The sequence below is a fragment of the Hesperophylax consimilis genome, chromosome 11, assembly GCF_061612785.1.
Source record: "Hesperophylax consimilis isolate HC1 chromosome 11, BYU_Hcon_1.0, whole genome shotgun sequence".
Lineage (NCBI taxonomy): Eukaryota > Metazoa > Arthropoda > Insecta > Trichoptera > Limnephilidae > Hesperophylax > Hesperophylax consimilis.
In genome coordinates this window covers 7,125,142-7,138,222 of record NC_142846.1, presented here as the reverse complement: position 1 = coordinate 7,138,222, position 13,081 = coordinate 7,125,142, and the positions used below count along the sequence as shown (strand labels likewise).

The 13,081-nt window shown below is 34.7% G+C and overlaps 1 protein-coding gene across 1 annotated transcript; it reads right to left on the bottom strand.

Annotated features, from left to right (window-relative positions):
- Positions 1-1,696: 1,696 nt before the first annotated feature.
- Positions 1,697-12,813, bottom strand: LOC149419728 (C-type mannose receptor 2-like). The gene is made up of 5 exons (XM_089637238.1): positions 12,680-12,813; positions 11,780-12,034; positions 6,002-6,175; positions 4,974-5,231; positions 1,697-4,241 (listed from the first exon to the last, which is right to left on the bottom strand). Exons 1-5 carry the CDS (start codon positions 12,738-12,740, stop codon positions 4,036-4,038), a joined length of 954 nt encoding a protein of 317 aa, XP_089493364.1. The 5' UTR covers positions 12,741-12,813; the 3' UTR covers positions 1,697-4,035.
- Positions 12,814-13,081: the final 268 nt, after the last annotated feature.

Here is a 13,081-nt window from a genome sequence, read left to right as displayed (position 1 = left end):
ATGAGAAAAAAAATTTTGTACTTTGGGCTCCTGATCTCGCTGTTTGTCTCCAGTCCTCGGTCCTTTCCGCCCTGCTTCAATTCTCTTCCACCTACTCTATTTATCCTTTCCATTTACCCTTTCCATGCATACTGTTCATCCTTTCCACGCAGTCTATTTACCCTTTTCATGCATGCTGCTCATCCTTTCCATGGAATTACGCATGCTACCACGCAGTTTATTCACCCTTTCCATGCATACTGTTCATCCATTCCATGGAATTACGCATGCTATCACGCAGTCTATTCACCCTTTCCATGCACACTGTTCATCCTTTCCATGGAATTACGCATGCTACCACGCAGTCTATTCACCCTTTCCATGCATACTGTTCATCCATTCCATGGAATTACGCATGCTATCACGCAGTCTATTCACCCTTTCCATGCATACTGTTCATCCATTCCATGGAATTACGCATGCTATCACGAAGTCTATTCACCCTTTCCATGCACACTGTTCATCCTTTCCATGGAATTATGCATGATATCACGCAGTCTATTCACCATTTCCATGTATACTGTTCATCCTTTCCATGGAATTATACATGATATCACGCAGTCTATTCACCCTTTCCATGTATACTGTTCATCCTTTCCACACAATCCATTCCATGATATTTACCTTTTCAACAACAAATCTATCCGCCTCTTCCAAAGCTCCGGAAACCAGCTTGGTCATAATTTTTGGTGTCTCATCTTCTGGCATTCTTTTAGCATATTTTGTATTGTTTGGCCGGTCGCAATATTAAGAATCTACTAAATCAGTGTAACCGCCTGATTGCTTTGCCTCCAAAGCGTAGGTTTCTTCATATTTTGATAAATACGGTGCCTCAACAATGCACTACTCATATAGATATTAGTCAGCATATTTTTCAGCATAAAACATTCTGATTGCAGGCTTCCAGGAACCAACGTGGGTTCTTATAAACCACAAAACAGTAAACACTGTAGAATAATATATTATAGTGTTTATTCGTTTTTCCAGTGTGACCACATTACCTGTATAATGAAGAGGAACGACCACATCATTTCTGACAACAAGATTGACAAGGCGGCTTTCACAAAATTTGCTCAACAAAACTTGACACAATTCGCCCCGAATATAGAGATGTCCTTGGAGAAATGTTACGCTGATACTGAAATATCTAAGTGCACACCACAAGCGTTTCTTTACTGTGTAATGACTATGTTGATGAAGGTAACTAGATAATTGATTTTATTTTTAAACTAATCAGAAATCTTGACTAATCGACTGCTAAAATAATATCTTTAAAAATATTATACAATAGATAAGTGAGTATTTTTCACACGATCAGTTCCAATTTTGAAAATCACACTAAAATTCATAGCAAATTCGAGTTTATTGAACCAGAGTTACGCTGGACACACAACCGAAGTTCTTTCTATCAAAGTTAAAATAATGTATTTTAGAATCAAATTTTGGAGCCTAATAATTTAGGACGGTTATTAAATAAAAAAAGTTTTATTTTACTCTTTTTATTTTTTTACTTGGTCGCTACAGCAAGCACTTAAATGATTTTTTTTAAATATTAACACGTTTAATCGCATTTAAAATTTTATTTAATTATTTATTTTTTTCAAGGATTGCCCTTCTGCTTCTTGGTCCAAAACTGAAGAATGCACAAATCTCAAAACCTACTACGATAACTGTCCAAATGCTGCGATTCTTACTTTCTAGTTGGAAAAAACGGCTCAAGTAAAAATTTATTTTTGAAATGGATGTTCAATAAAGCCTTTGAAGTGTTTTCATTGTTTTAATCAGTTTTGTTTCAAATAAAGGTGTTTTCCCCTCCAACCAAATTCTTAGTCATCTTCTCATTTGAAAATACAATCGTAGTATTTCTTGTATTAGCAATTTACTAAATGCGTATTTTATTGCTTTATTTTTATGTAGATGATACCAAATTGTTATATATACGTTAAAAAAATTGGTATATAATTGGTTTGACTATTGTAATCCCGATGAACTCATGACATCGGCAGTATAATAAACAGCGATAGTACTTACTATCTTAACACTTAACACGTTTTCAAGGCTGAAAAGAGTAACATATTTATAATCATATTTAGTGTAATAATTTAGAATAGTAAATCATCTTCATTACTACTAGATTTTTGGCAGGATGTGTGCAGTATAGTATTTCTTGGTATTTTCACAATATTACAAAAGATTATAATATAAAAAAGTATACAAAGTTCATAAACAGTCATCCAATAACGTAATGACGGGTTTTAAACAAATTGTTCATTCAATAAAAACTTTTGTTACATATTGTCAAAAAAGCGGAAACCGGTGGATATACTTCACAATGAGCATAAAAAATTACTTTTTTTTTTTTTGTTTAATTTTTTTAAGCAACTAAAGGGTTGAAAAAATTTAGAGTCAGGTCTAAAAACTACTTTTTTTAAATTTTACCTAAAAATTTCCAAGCTTCCGATGAATTAAATTCATTTGGAAATCAACTCGGAAATTAATTTCTGAAAAAATATTATTTGGTTGATAATTACAGTTATTATTTTAATTAGATCACTTCCGCAATTATTGACGTGCTTGGAGCAAATATATGTTTTTGTATATTTATCTAGTAACTAAGGAGATACATTTGGTTAACGGTCGTTAATTGTAATTGCTAAAATAATTCATTAAGGAGAAGCTTAATGCCAAATCACTATTTTGATTAATCTTTATAACGAATTGGTGTACATTATGAATACCAAAAAGTATGCTTTAGATAAATCAAAGGTTTTTCTATCGCTTCGTTTGAGTGGAATACAAATAAAAAAATTAATTACTCAGTAAAAAATATAAATGCAAAACAACTGAAAAAAATATTTTTTCAATAGAAATGTATGAACATATAAAGGAAACAACTTTTAAAAAATACATTATTATAGCTAAGATTATCTGTGACAGTTTCACTTAATTAACTTTTTGCTTTCTCATAAAATTATTTACAAAATAAATAAAAACCAGCTTTGTGCTTGAAATCGAACGTTTCTAGACTCAGTTTGTCAAGCGATTTTAATGCCTATTACTATTATATAAGGTATACCAAGAATTTACACATTTTTGGCTTTTAGCTTTTCTTAAATATTTTATACCTCGAAATCTGAGCAGGGGCAAGGTAGGTATATTGTAGTCCTGGGTCGATCGTGAATGACCCGATCATCAAAATCCGCTCTCAAGCATCCCTTTGGATCTTTTTAGCTAGCGGGTTATTTTTTTCGTTAGCACCCGGGTCTCGCGACCCACTCTAGCGACCTACTCTCGTAAGCTTATCTAACAATTTCACATTTATAAAAAAGTTACAGTACCCACTACGTACATAACTCAAACCAAAGTGAAGGTAGCGTAGGTAATAGTTTCGGGTCATACTTGACCTATGATAAAATAGAGTATTTTAGAGAGAGAAATATGCACATATTATTTAAATAACCCAAACTAAGAAACCAATAAGCTCCAAGTTTTTGTTGTTGTTAATTTATAAATGTTTATTTATTGTACGAATTAAGTTAAAAATAAGTGTTACTTCTATTAATTGTGGTTATTTTTTTATTGACATATTTTTTTGTGTTTTTGGTAATAATTGCGGGAATTGTACCAAGCTATGGAAAATTAGGATAAGAAATGCACTATATTAACAACATTAATTCAAAATTGTTTGAATTTAAAACAAAAGCATATTGTCAATATAAAAAAGGCAGACATTAAAAAAAAATAACCTTGGTCAATTTGTGCTGTGCTCTATGTAATAAAAATTACAGTAATAAGGTTTGGGTAATGTTTATAGTGATTCGCGGTTATAACCGTTACTTGCTAAACGGTTATAACGAATTACGAGTATAAATAGTATCGGTTATAAATTGTAGTTATTATAACTAGTAGCTGTTATGACGAGTAACGGATATAACGAACAATTTTAGTTGGTCACAATTGTAAATAAAATCTGAACGATTATATCAACTGGCTCAATCAGTCATCAATACCGAATCTTACGTCAAGACTCTGCACGTGGGAAGATCCAAGTTCCTTTTCGCAGAGGAAAATGGCCTTTTGGTTGCAGTCCACAACGGTCAGATTCCCGTTCCTCAGCATGCCGCCGCACTGAACGCCGGGGCCAATAGCTGCAGGCTGCCCGGGGGCCCAGACCTCGAATCCAGCCTTAGCCAAGCTATTTCCTGAAAGCAAAGAAATATAGAAACATAGATAATACATACATTTTGTGATGTAGAGATATACATATACATAGGGCTTCCTTGAAGTGATTTTATCACACAACTGTGAAAGATTGATTGGAACCCTGTGAAGAAGTTTTACGCTTAACTGTGCTTTCCACATAGATTATGAGACCAGAATATGCCCAATGGGCGATCGAAAATTACATGAAAGTTTAATGTAATACTGATAAAGTGAGCTCCTTTTACATATTAAAATATGTAACAGAATCATAAAACGAAATAGAAACTAATATAATAATCACTCAAATTACATTACCTGCGCTACCTTCATTTAAGGTTTAAGCAAACTGCTGCTATAGATAACGCTTACAACTATAAATGGAGTCACATCAATAGTATCCCCAAAATTGCTGCCCAAATCATGCATATTATTGCTTAGTGAGTGTGTCTGATAGTTGGTTGTGTACGTGCAATAATCAAATGGTAAGTAAAAATAATAATGGTTAATACAACAATACAACCAGATATGAAATAATTCTTCGGTTGGATATTTAAAAATGATGTGGAAAAGAGGATTTAACCAGTGTGTTCGACGCATTAGACTTGGCCGGCCTAAGTCTGAGTTTCCTCTGATTAAGATTGTTCCCGAATCCCTGATTAAGTTGGTGCCAGCCGGTTCAGTTCCTTGTACACATTTTTCAGTATACTCTGTATACTGGATTACTTACTTACCATTAATAGTGACAAATCCTTCCCCGCTCTTCAACAAATCCTTGTAGCCGAGATGAATCACTTCTTTATTGAAGTCTCCCCAGAGAGTGCTGGCTTCGTGAACTTTCAAGATATTCACTACGATTTCCGTTTCAGCGGGGCTATTGAGGACGACGAGATTGGCTCCTTCCAGATCACATAACCTCCGGGCTTGGTTCCAGATTCTGGGTCGGGTGTGCACTTTGTAACAACGGTCCGCGTCTATGGAGTAGAAGTATTCTGGAAAGAGATACATTTTTGTCTGTGTTATATATTGGGTACCTAACATCAATTCCGGAGGCAAATCAAAAGAAATAAATAAATAATTTTTGATTTCAAATCGAGAATGAGAACGTTGGAAACGAAAAAGGTTTTTCAGATAATGACGACCAATTAAAGGATACGATTATTTTTTGGAATCTTACTGGCCAAATGAGTAATCAACTGAGAGTTATTGTCAACAAATACTCAAAATGTAGATGTATATGGCTAATCACAACCTTTCTCTGGTTAATCGAAAATGATCAATTCTCTTTCGTTACATTGTGCGATAATACATTACACATTTCACCCTCCGAAAGTTGAAAGAGTTAGGATTTGTTGTTTCAGAGAATTCATCAAATTTCAAAGTTGATTTTCTTGTTTTGTTAAGGTTTTATTCAAGTAATTATTTCAGTTTTGTGAAACAACTGGCCAATACTGAAACAAAAACTGAACTTGAATAGAATCTTCACAAAACTTGAAAATCAATTTCAAAATTTTATGAATTGTTCAAAGTCTCCGAAACAACCCATCATTAGACTATGAAATATTGACTCATCTACACAATTAAATATTCATCCGTATCAATCATCAAACTTCTAGCCACAATTCTATCACTTGTTTAAGTATTTCGAAAAAATATTAGAGTGTTAAAGTCTTCAACAACCAACTATTACAACCACTGCTGCTGAAATCTTTTTTTTTATTAGAGGTCAGGTAGTTCTATTTGATGAAAAGCCATTCCTTACCCATGTCAAAGGTTTCGCAACCAGCATTGCTGGTCACACTGGCAACATGTTTTACGCAAACAAATTTCCGCCGAGTGTCACAATCGTAGGCGCTGTAGTCTCCATTCCTTAACATTCCAACGCAGCTTTTCTTGACTGGTCCGCTGTTTTCGAAGGCGAGTGCTGTTTTCGATCCTAGAAACATAATATCCACACCGATAAACTAAGTTATTCTCACAAAATATTGTTGCTTCTGTTATATCATAGTTATATTTTATGAACTAAGTCATTAGTTTTTTACAATAGATTCACATTTTGTATGGTGGTGTATCAGAGGGGAAATATAGGTCTTCGAGCCAGACTAGGGTCTTACGAGTTGCGCTGTGGACCACATCTATTCCGGCGGGGAATTAATGGAGCAGGCTACATGTTCGAAGACCAAGCAAAGAGCCAAACAAAAAAAAATCTGACATTAGTTCTAAAATAATAAACAATAAACACGTCGGCGATTTACATCGTATTATCTAATTGATTACAATCTTTGTTACTGTCTACTATACATGTAACTCCATTTATTACAAATGGACTCACTACTAAATATAGATTTTGAACCGCCCAATATTGAAGAACATGTATTTAAAAATACACAAGATTTCAAAGCATTTCACAACAAATAACTCGCTAAATATAATCTCCAAAAATATTAGGAGCATTCGTAAGAACTTCGACAGCTTTACAGTTCTTTTACAAGACCTCGACTCCCATTTTGACATTATAATTTTAAGTGAATGCTGGACAGATGACTTTTACACCTAAATCAACTTACCTGGATATTCGACATTCCATACTACTACCAAACTAAACCAACATGACGGGATAGTTATCTTCGTTACAGAATCGCTAGATCCCTTTATTTCTGAAATAAACCTAACGGAAGCAAATTGCACTAGGATCTGATCTATCTATTTTTGTGATTTATAGACCTCCACGCTTTAAAAATCTCACACCTTTTCCAACATCCCTTCAAAAACTTCTGGATGATAATTCACAACATCAACACACAACAACTCATTTTAGCCCGATATTTGAACATAAACATTCTCAATTACAATCCGAAAACCAATGAATGTCTTAGTCTCTTAAGTCATTATGGCCTCAAGTCAAATATAAATTCTGTCACAAGAACTTCCCTTGAGTCCAATTCATGCATTGATCATATTTTTGCTAAAACCAAAAAAATAACCATTTCATCCATTATTTATACTACGGTCACCGATCACTACACTACATCAATCGGCATTCGATCTAACATTGAAAAAAATTGACAAAAATGCCTATAAACACCACACACCACGTCATGGACTTCAAATCACTTAGGACAGAAATAAGTCATGAATCCTGGTTCACAACACTAAAAAAAGACCCGAACAAAGCTCTTAATGCTTTCTTACTAACTCTAGAAATATATATTACCAAACACACCACATCAAAAACTCACAAAAACAACGCTCACAAAACATTAAAACTTAAACCATGGATCACAACAGGGCTAGTAAAGAGTATTCACAATAGAAACACGACGCATATGAGAATAAACAAAAACCCATACGACAGTAAACTAAAACATGATTATTTATTAAATAGAAATCTCTGTAACAAATTAATTAAGCAAGCTAAATTCAAATTTTACAGGAATGAAATAGAAAATGCCAGAAAGGATCCAAAAAAACCTGGAAAGTCATTAATGAAGCAGCTTTTTTAAAAACCAAAAAAAATTACAATATTAATAAACTGTCAATTAATGGTGAAATACTTGAAACAAAAAACGATACACACAAAAGGGCTAATTATATTAATTCTCATTTATCCAACGTAGGCCCAAAACTAGCAAACAAAATCCTTATCATTAACCACACTACAGTACAACTATCATCCAATCACAGCCCAACCAAACAACCAATTCACTCGTTTAATATATATAAACTTAACAAAAAAGAAATTTCTGAACATATTTTATCTCTCAAACCACATTGCGCTCCGGGTCCTGACAAAATCTCAAACCAAATATTGATTAATCTGTATGAATATATTTAATATATTACCACATGTAGGAGATACATATATTCAATCAAAGTTTCAGATAAGGGATTGTTCCGGATAAACTAAAAATTGCCATTATAACGTCAATCCACAAATCTGGGGACAAAACTCTAATTGCTAACTAGAGACCTATCTCACTTTTAAATTCACTATCGAAAGTTCTGGAAAAAACAATGAAAAAAGACTATTAATCTACCTTATTAAACATAACTTACTCTCAGATTGTCAATTCGGTTTTCGAGCTAAAACGAGTACGGAACAGGCTATCTCTGAATTAAATAATTACATTGTTAAAAACACAGATGAAGGATCCAAGGTGATCGGAGTCTTTCTAGATCTTGCTAAGACTTTTGATACTATCTCTCATGACATTATGTACGAGAAACTAAAAAAACTTGGTATCAACGGACCGCCCTTCGACTGGTTCATTAGCTATATTAAAAACAGAAAACAAATAATTGAACTGAATAAATGTTATAGTGATCTGGAAGAACTCAAGTATGATGTCCTTTAAGGTAGCGTCCTTGGTCCCCTTCTATTTCTCATTTACATAATCGAACTTACTAAGATTAAAATGGCATCTATCGACTATAAGATAATCAGTTACGCAGATGATACGGTAATTTTAGTCAAAGGTCCATGTTGGGAAAAGGCCTTCAAAAATGCGGAAACTGGTATGTCAGAAATAAAAAATTGGCTCGACAAAAACTTACTTACCTTAAACATCTCCAAAACAAAATACCTAACTTTTAGCAAAACCATCACTGGGCAACCAAAAACCCTTCCGCTTTTATACCTACACCCATATACTCCCTCAAACCACCTCATCGAAAAAATAGAACATACTGACAACATCAAGTATCTAGGCCTAACAGTGGACCATAAATTTCACTGGGAACTTCACTTTAACTTCCGCATAAAGAAAATCCGTAAATTATCATTTATTTTTAAAACGATAAGAAACATCATGTCACAAAAACAAATAAAAAATGTTTATTTCGTGCTATGTCAAAGCCTTTTAACGTTCGGTTTATCAGCCTGGAGTTGAGCCGCTGACAAGTTTTTTAAGTCCCTCAACACAACTCATAAAACATTAATTAGGATTATGTTCAAAAAATCATATATGCATCCAACGGAAAATCGCCTTATTAAAATATAATATAATATACTAGATATTAGGAAACTATTTATTAAAAAGATCATTCAAATAAACTGCATAAAATCCTCACCATGCCACGTAACTCACTTACATAACACAAAGGCAAAATCACAGAATCAACTTAAAGTACAAAAAATTAATTCAACCTTTGCCAAAAAGCACAAATCCTTCCTAGCACCTTTCATCTTCAACACATTCCTAAAAGAAACCACTTATTGCAACACTCATAAACACCCAAAAAGTTTACTTAAACATTTCAACACATGGTTACTACACAAAAAAGGGCATGCATCAGCAAGTTACTAGCGATCCCTTTTCAGTCTAATTCTTATTCTTTATTTACATAAATGTGTTATTTACATTTATAGAGATTTACTCTTTCTTATTAAAACTGCTTATGTTTTACACATACCTAGTTTATCAATTGTAATGGTAAAGTTTGTTGGGGTGTAAAAAGTAATGTAGGTACATTCCAATGTATACAAAAACGGTAGAGCGAAGACCTCAATCTCATGATTGTGGGATTAATTTCCTGTCAAGTAAGTTGGGTGATCAGAAATAATAAGAGTAAATTCTTAACAGAAATTATATTGAAACCATCAAAAGTTACAACAAAGGAGTACAAAATAATAATCATGTAACAATAGGAATAAAAGTAAGGCACATACCAGATGGACTCCTGAACCAAACTAAACTAACTTTACGTGGTCGAGGAACGAAGGAATAACAACGAGTGGCGAACGAAAACTTGTTGTCGGTAGCGGGGAACGGACCCGGGACGAAGGCCAGGACATCCTTCTCTTAGTGGACACGGGAGGACGCAACTCCTACAACGGGCGCCTGCAGGAACATCAGGCCTGCAGCACGAGGCAAGCAACCAGACTCTTCTTACGGAGCCAGGACATCCTTCTCTTAGTGGAACGGGAGGACGCAACTCCTACAACGCGTGCCTGCAGGGACATCAGGTCTGCAGCACGTGGTAACCGACCAGACTCGTCTTACAGACTTCGGGAACAGCAATCCGTTCCTTCGCGACGCGGGGATACTCAGCCATCAACTACTAGCTATAGCTAGGACCGATCCATTTACGGTTTCAGTTCCGAAACACGAGTATACAAATATGACCAACGGCCAACACTGGATGAAAAGCGGGATTCCATAATCCCCACTAGAAATAATAACCAACACGAACTATTCGTGAAAGGATAAACACCCCGCGCCCTTTTTGAAAGAAAATAATAACTTCTATTCACATGATTAACTCAGATTAAAACCCCTTAAAAGGCGAGTGACTGGATCCACGACCCACTGGCCAAGCAGGACGGGGAGGAAGTGACCATAAACAAATCTTTCCTTCCTTCCTTAAAATTATTGCCAAAGTTCAAAAAAAAAACACCATAGACAAAATAACCCCAATTAAGCAAGAACTTCACTTGTCACAAAATATTTATGTGACACAATACCTAATACTGTTGTTTAAACTATTTTTTGATATGTTATTATTATTACGGAGATTAAGAATTCTCCTGAAAATCTGTGAAGAATTTGCTCACGAAACCAATATGATCTATAATAAAAAACAGCACTGTTGGTCATAAAACACGGGGAAGGCCCAAAAAACATTCCCCCAGTCTTTTTGAATGGTGAGATTCTGAAAACAGTAGAAACCACAAAATATTTAAAAGACATATAATCAACAACAAGTTAACGGATGATGAAGATATTGACAGGCAGAGGCGTGTACTGAGTATAAAATGTAACATGCTCAGTAGAAGATTTCGGCTCTGTAGTCCACGAGTGAAAAGGACGCTCTTCTTAGCCTTTGCACCACCCTGTACACATGCGAGCTCTGGACTAATTTCAAGAAAAGAACAATGGAAAGGCTTCGGGTGCAATATAACAACGCTTACCGATTGATGTTCGGACTCCCCAGGCACTGCAGTGCCTCCTCAATGTTTACAGAAGGGCGAGTTCCAGGATTTACAGCTCTGTTAAGAACTAGGATTGCAGGACTGAGGGAAAGGATAAACCATTCCAGAAACATTATTATCATAGAATCCCGTCTGACTTCAGGATAGAGCATTGAAGACCATTGGAGAAAGATACTTGATCCCACAATCTTAGATCCGATGGATTCCCGTGCTTCTCTGCTTTAATTTAATTTTTTAATATCTTTTTATTTATTTTAATATATGTAAATACTATTTGTACTTATATCCTCTATGGGATGTGTGGGATTGCACTAACCTCCCCACATCCTGGAATAAAGAATTTATTATTATTATTATTATGAGATTTAGACGCTACCATTTATGTAAATTTAAAGTTCCTACGAAATTCCTGTTTTTATGTAACTATATATGGAATGCTCCATGTATATATTTGTATAACTGTATGTGTATGTGTAAGCATATATATGTACCCGCCAACAGAAATCTTCTAGTGAGGCGGGTTACTTTCATGTTTGTAATTTTGACTATGGCATTGGAATAAACGCCCGGGTTGCCGGCAATTAAAAATAAATAAAAAAAATTACATACCATTGGCCATCCTGAATTTTCCGTCGGCCTTGGGGTCGTGAATGCCAAGCCAGACGTTGGCGGCGTCGCTCATGTGTCTCACTATGCCCAGCATTTCAGCCTCGCTGGAAGGGATGGCTAGCTCTGCACCCTCGCCCTCGCAGTGGAATACAGCGGCCTTCCATACCTTGGCCTCGGGGCCCTCCTTGTAGTAATATTTCGTCCGAATGTCATATGTATAGTCATTTCGGAATGAGGCGCCCCGGGATCGTAGATCTGGAAAGCAGAAATAAGTGGTAAAATTTATTTTCGAATAAATTAGTTAACTTCCGAATACATTTGTGATTTTGAAAATGTTTTCCTAGTCAAATATTAGTGACTCCTGGTTTGAGTACATCTTTTAGAGGGAGACATATTAAATTCCATGCTACGAAACTGTATGATTTTCTACCAAATCGTTGAGAAACGTGTAATTTAATTTCTCCATAAAATAAGCTGCATTATGCGTTACTCTAGAAATTTCCAAAGGAAGTTTCAATACTTTGAATTTTAACAATACCGATAGAATAATTAGCAATACTTTATTAAACTAGTGGACCATAATGTCTTTCTTGGGCGTCTAAAACTTCTTCCACCATTCACTATTGTATACCACAATGTTTCTGTTAAGAAACTACATTACATCGAATTTAATTCGACTCTGTATCTCTTTCCAGTGCAGAGATATTGTGTAAAATATTCCTCGGGCGTCACCGACTTCTTTTTCTATTCAAACTACTTTCTAAATACTCCTGGTACTAATAAGAAAAAACATTGAAATTCTTCGACTATTGCAAGCACGAAGCTAAGTCGGCTAAATTTACATATTAATTATATAATTTATACATTAGGATAGGTGTTGACTTTATCAATATTACATACCTTGACCAATGACGACGGCAATGGTTATAAAAAACAAGAAGAGCGCAACTTGTCCTTTCATTTTTATGGAAGGAATTAACTTTTAAACTATACTGGACAATTTTTCACAAAATTGTTTCTTCAAGAGCAATAATATTATCTACTTAAAAATGCTATCAAATCCAGGGAAGCTAAACCCTTGGCGCTAATCCATTTGGAGGAATGCAGTCATCTAGCGAGTTTCAGCTCGATCGGATGTCGGGAAGTGGGTTATTTTTTGAGATTTGCATTCATTAATTCATTCATTCATTCATTCATTCAGTCATTAATTAATTCATTCATTTATACATTAATTCATTTTTCATTCATTCATTCATTCATTCACGGAAAAAATCAAAATTCAAATAGATTTATTGAAAAACA

Bases quoted from the DNA above. Each gene is read 5' to 3' on its own strand.
- LOC149419728 (XM_089637238.1), bottom strand. From the start codon at position 12,740: ATGAAAGGACAAGTTGCGCTCTTCTTGTTTTTTATAACCATTGCCGTC. The intron at 6,176-11,779 runs GTATGTAATTTT...TTATGTTTCTAG, and splicing joins AAAATTCAGGATGGCCAATG to GATCGAAAACAGCACTCGCC. The intron at 4,242-4,973 runs GTAAGTAAGTAA...CTTTGCTTTCAG, and splicing joins AGGATTTGTCACTATTAATG to GAAATAGCTTGGCTAAGGCT.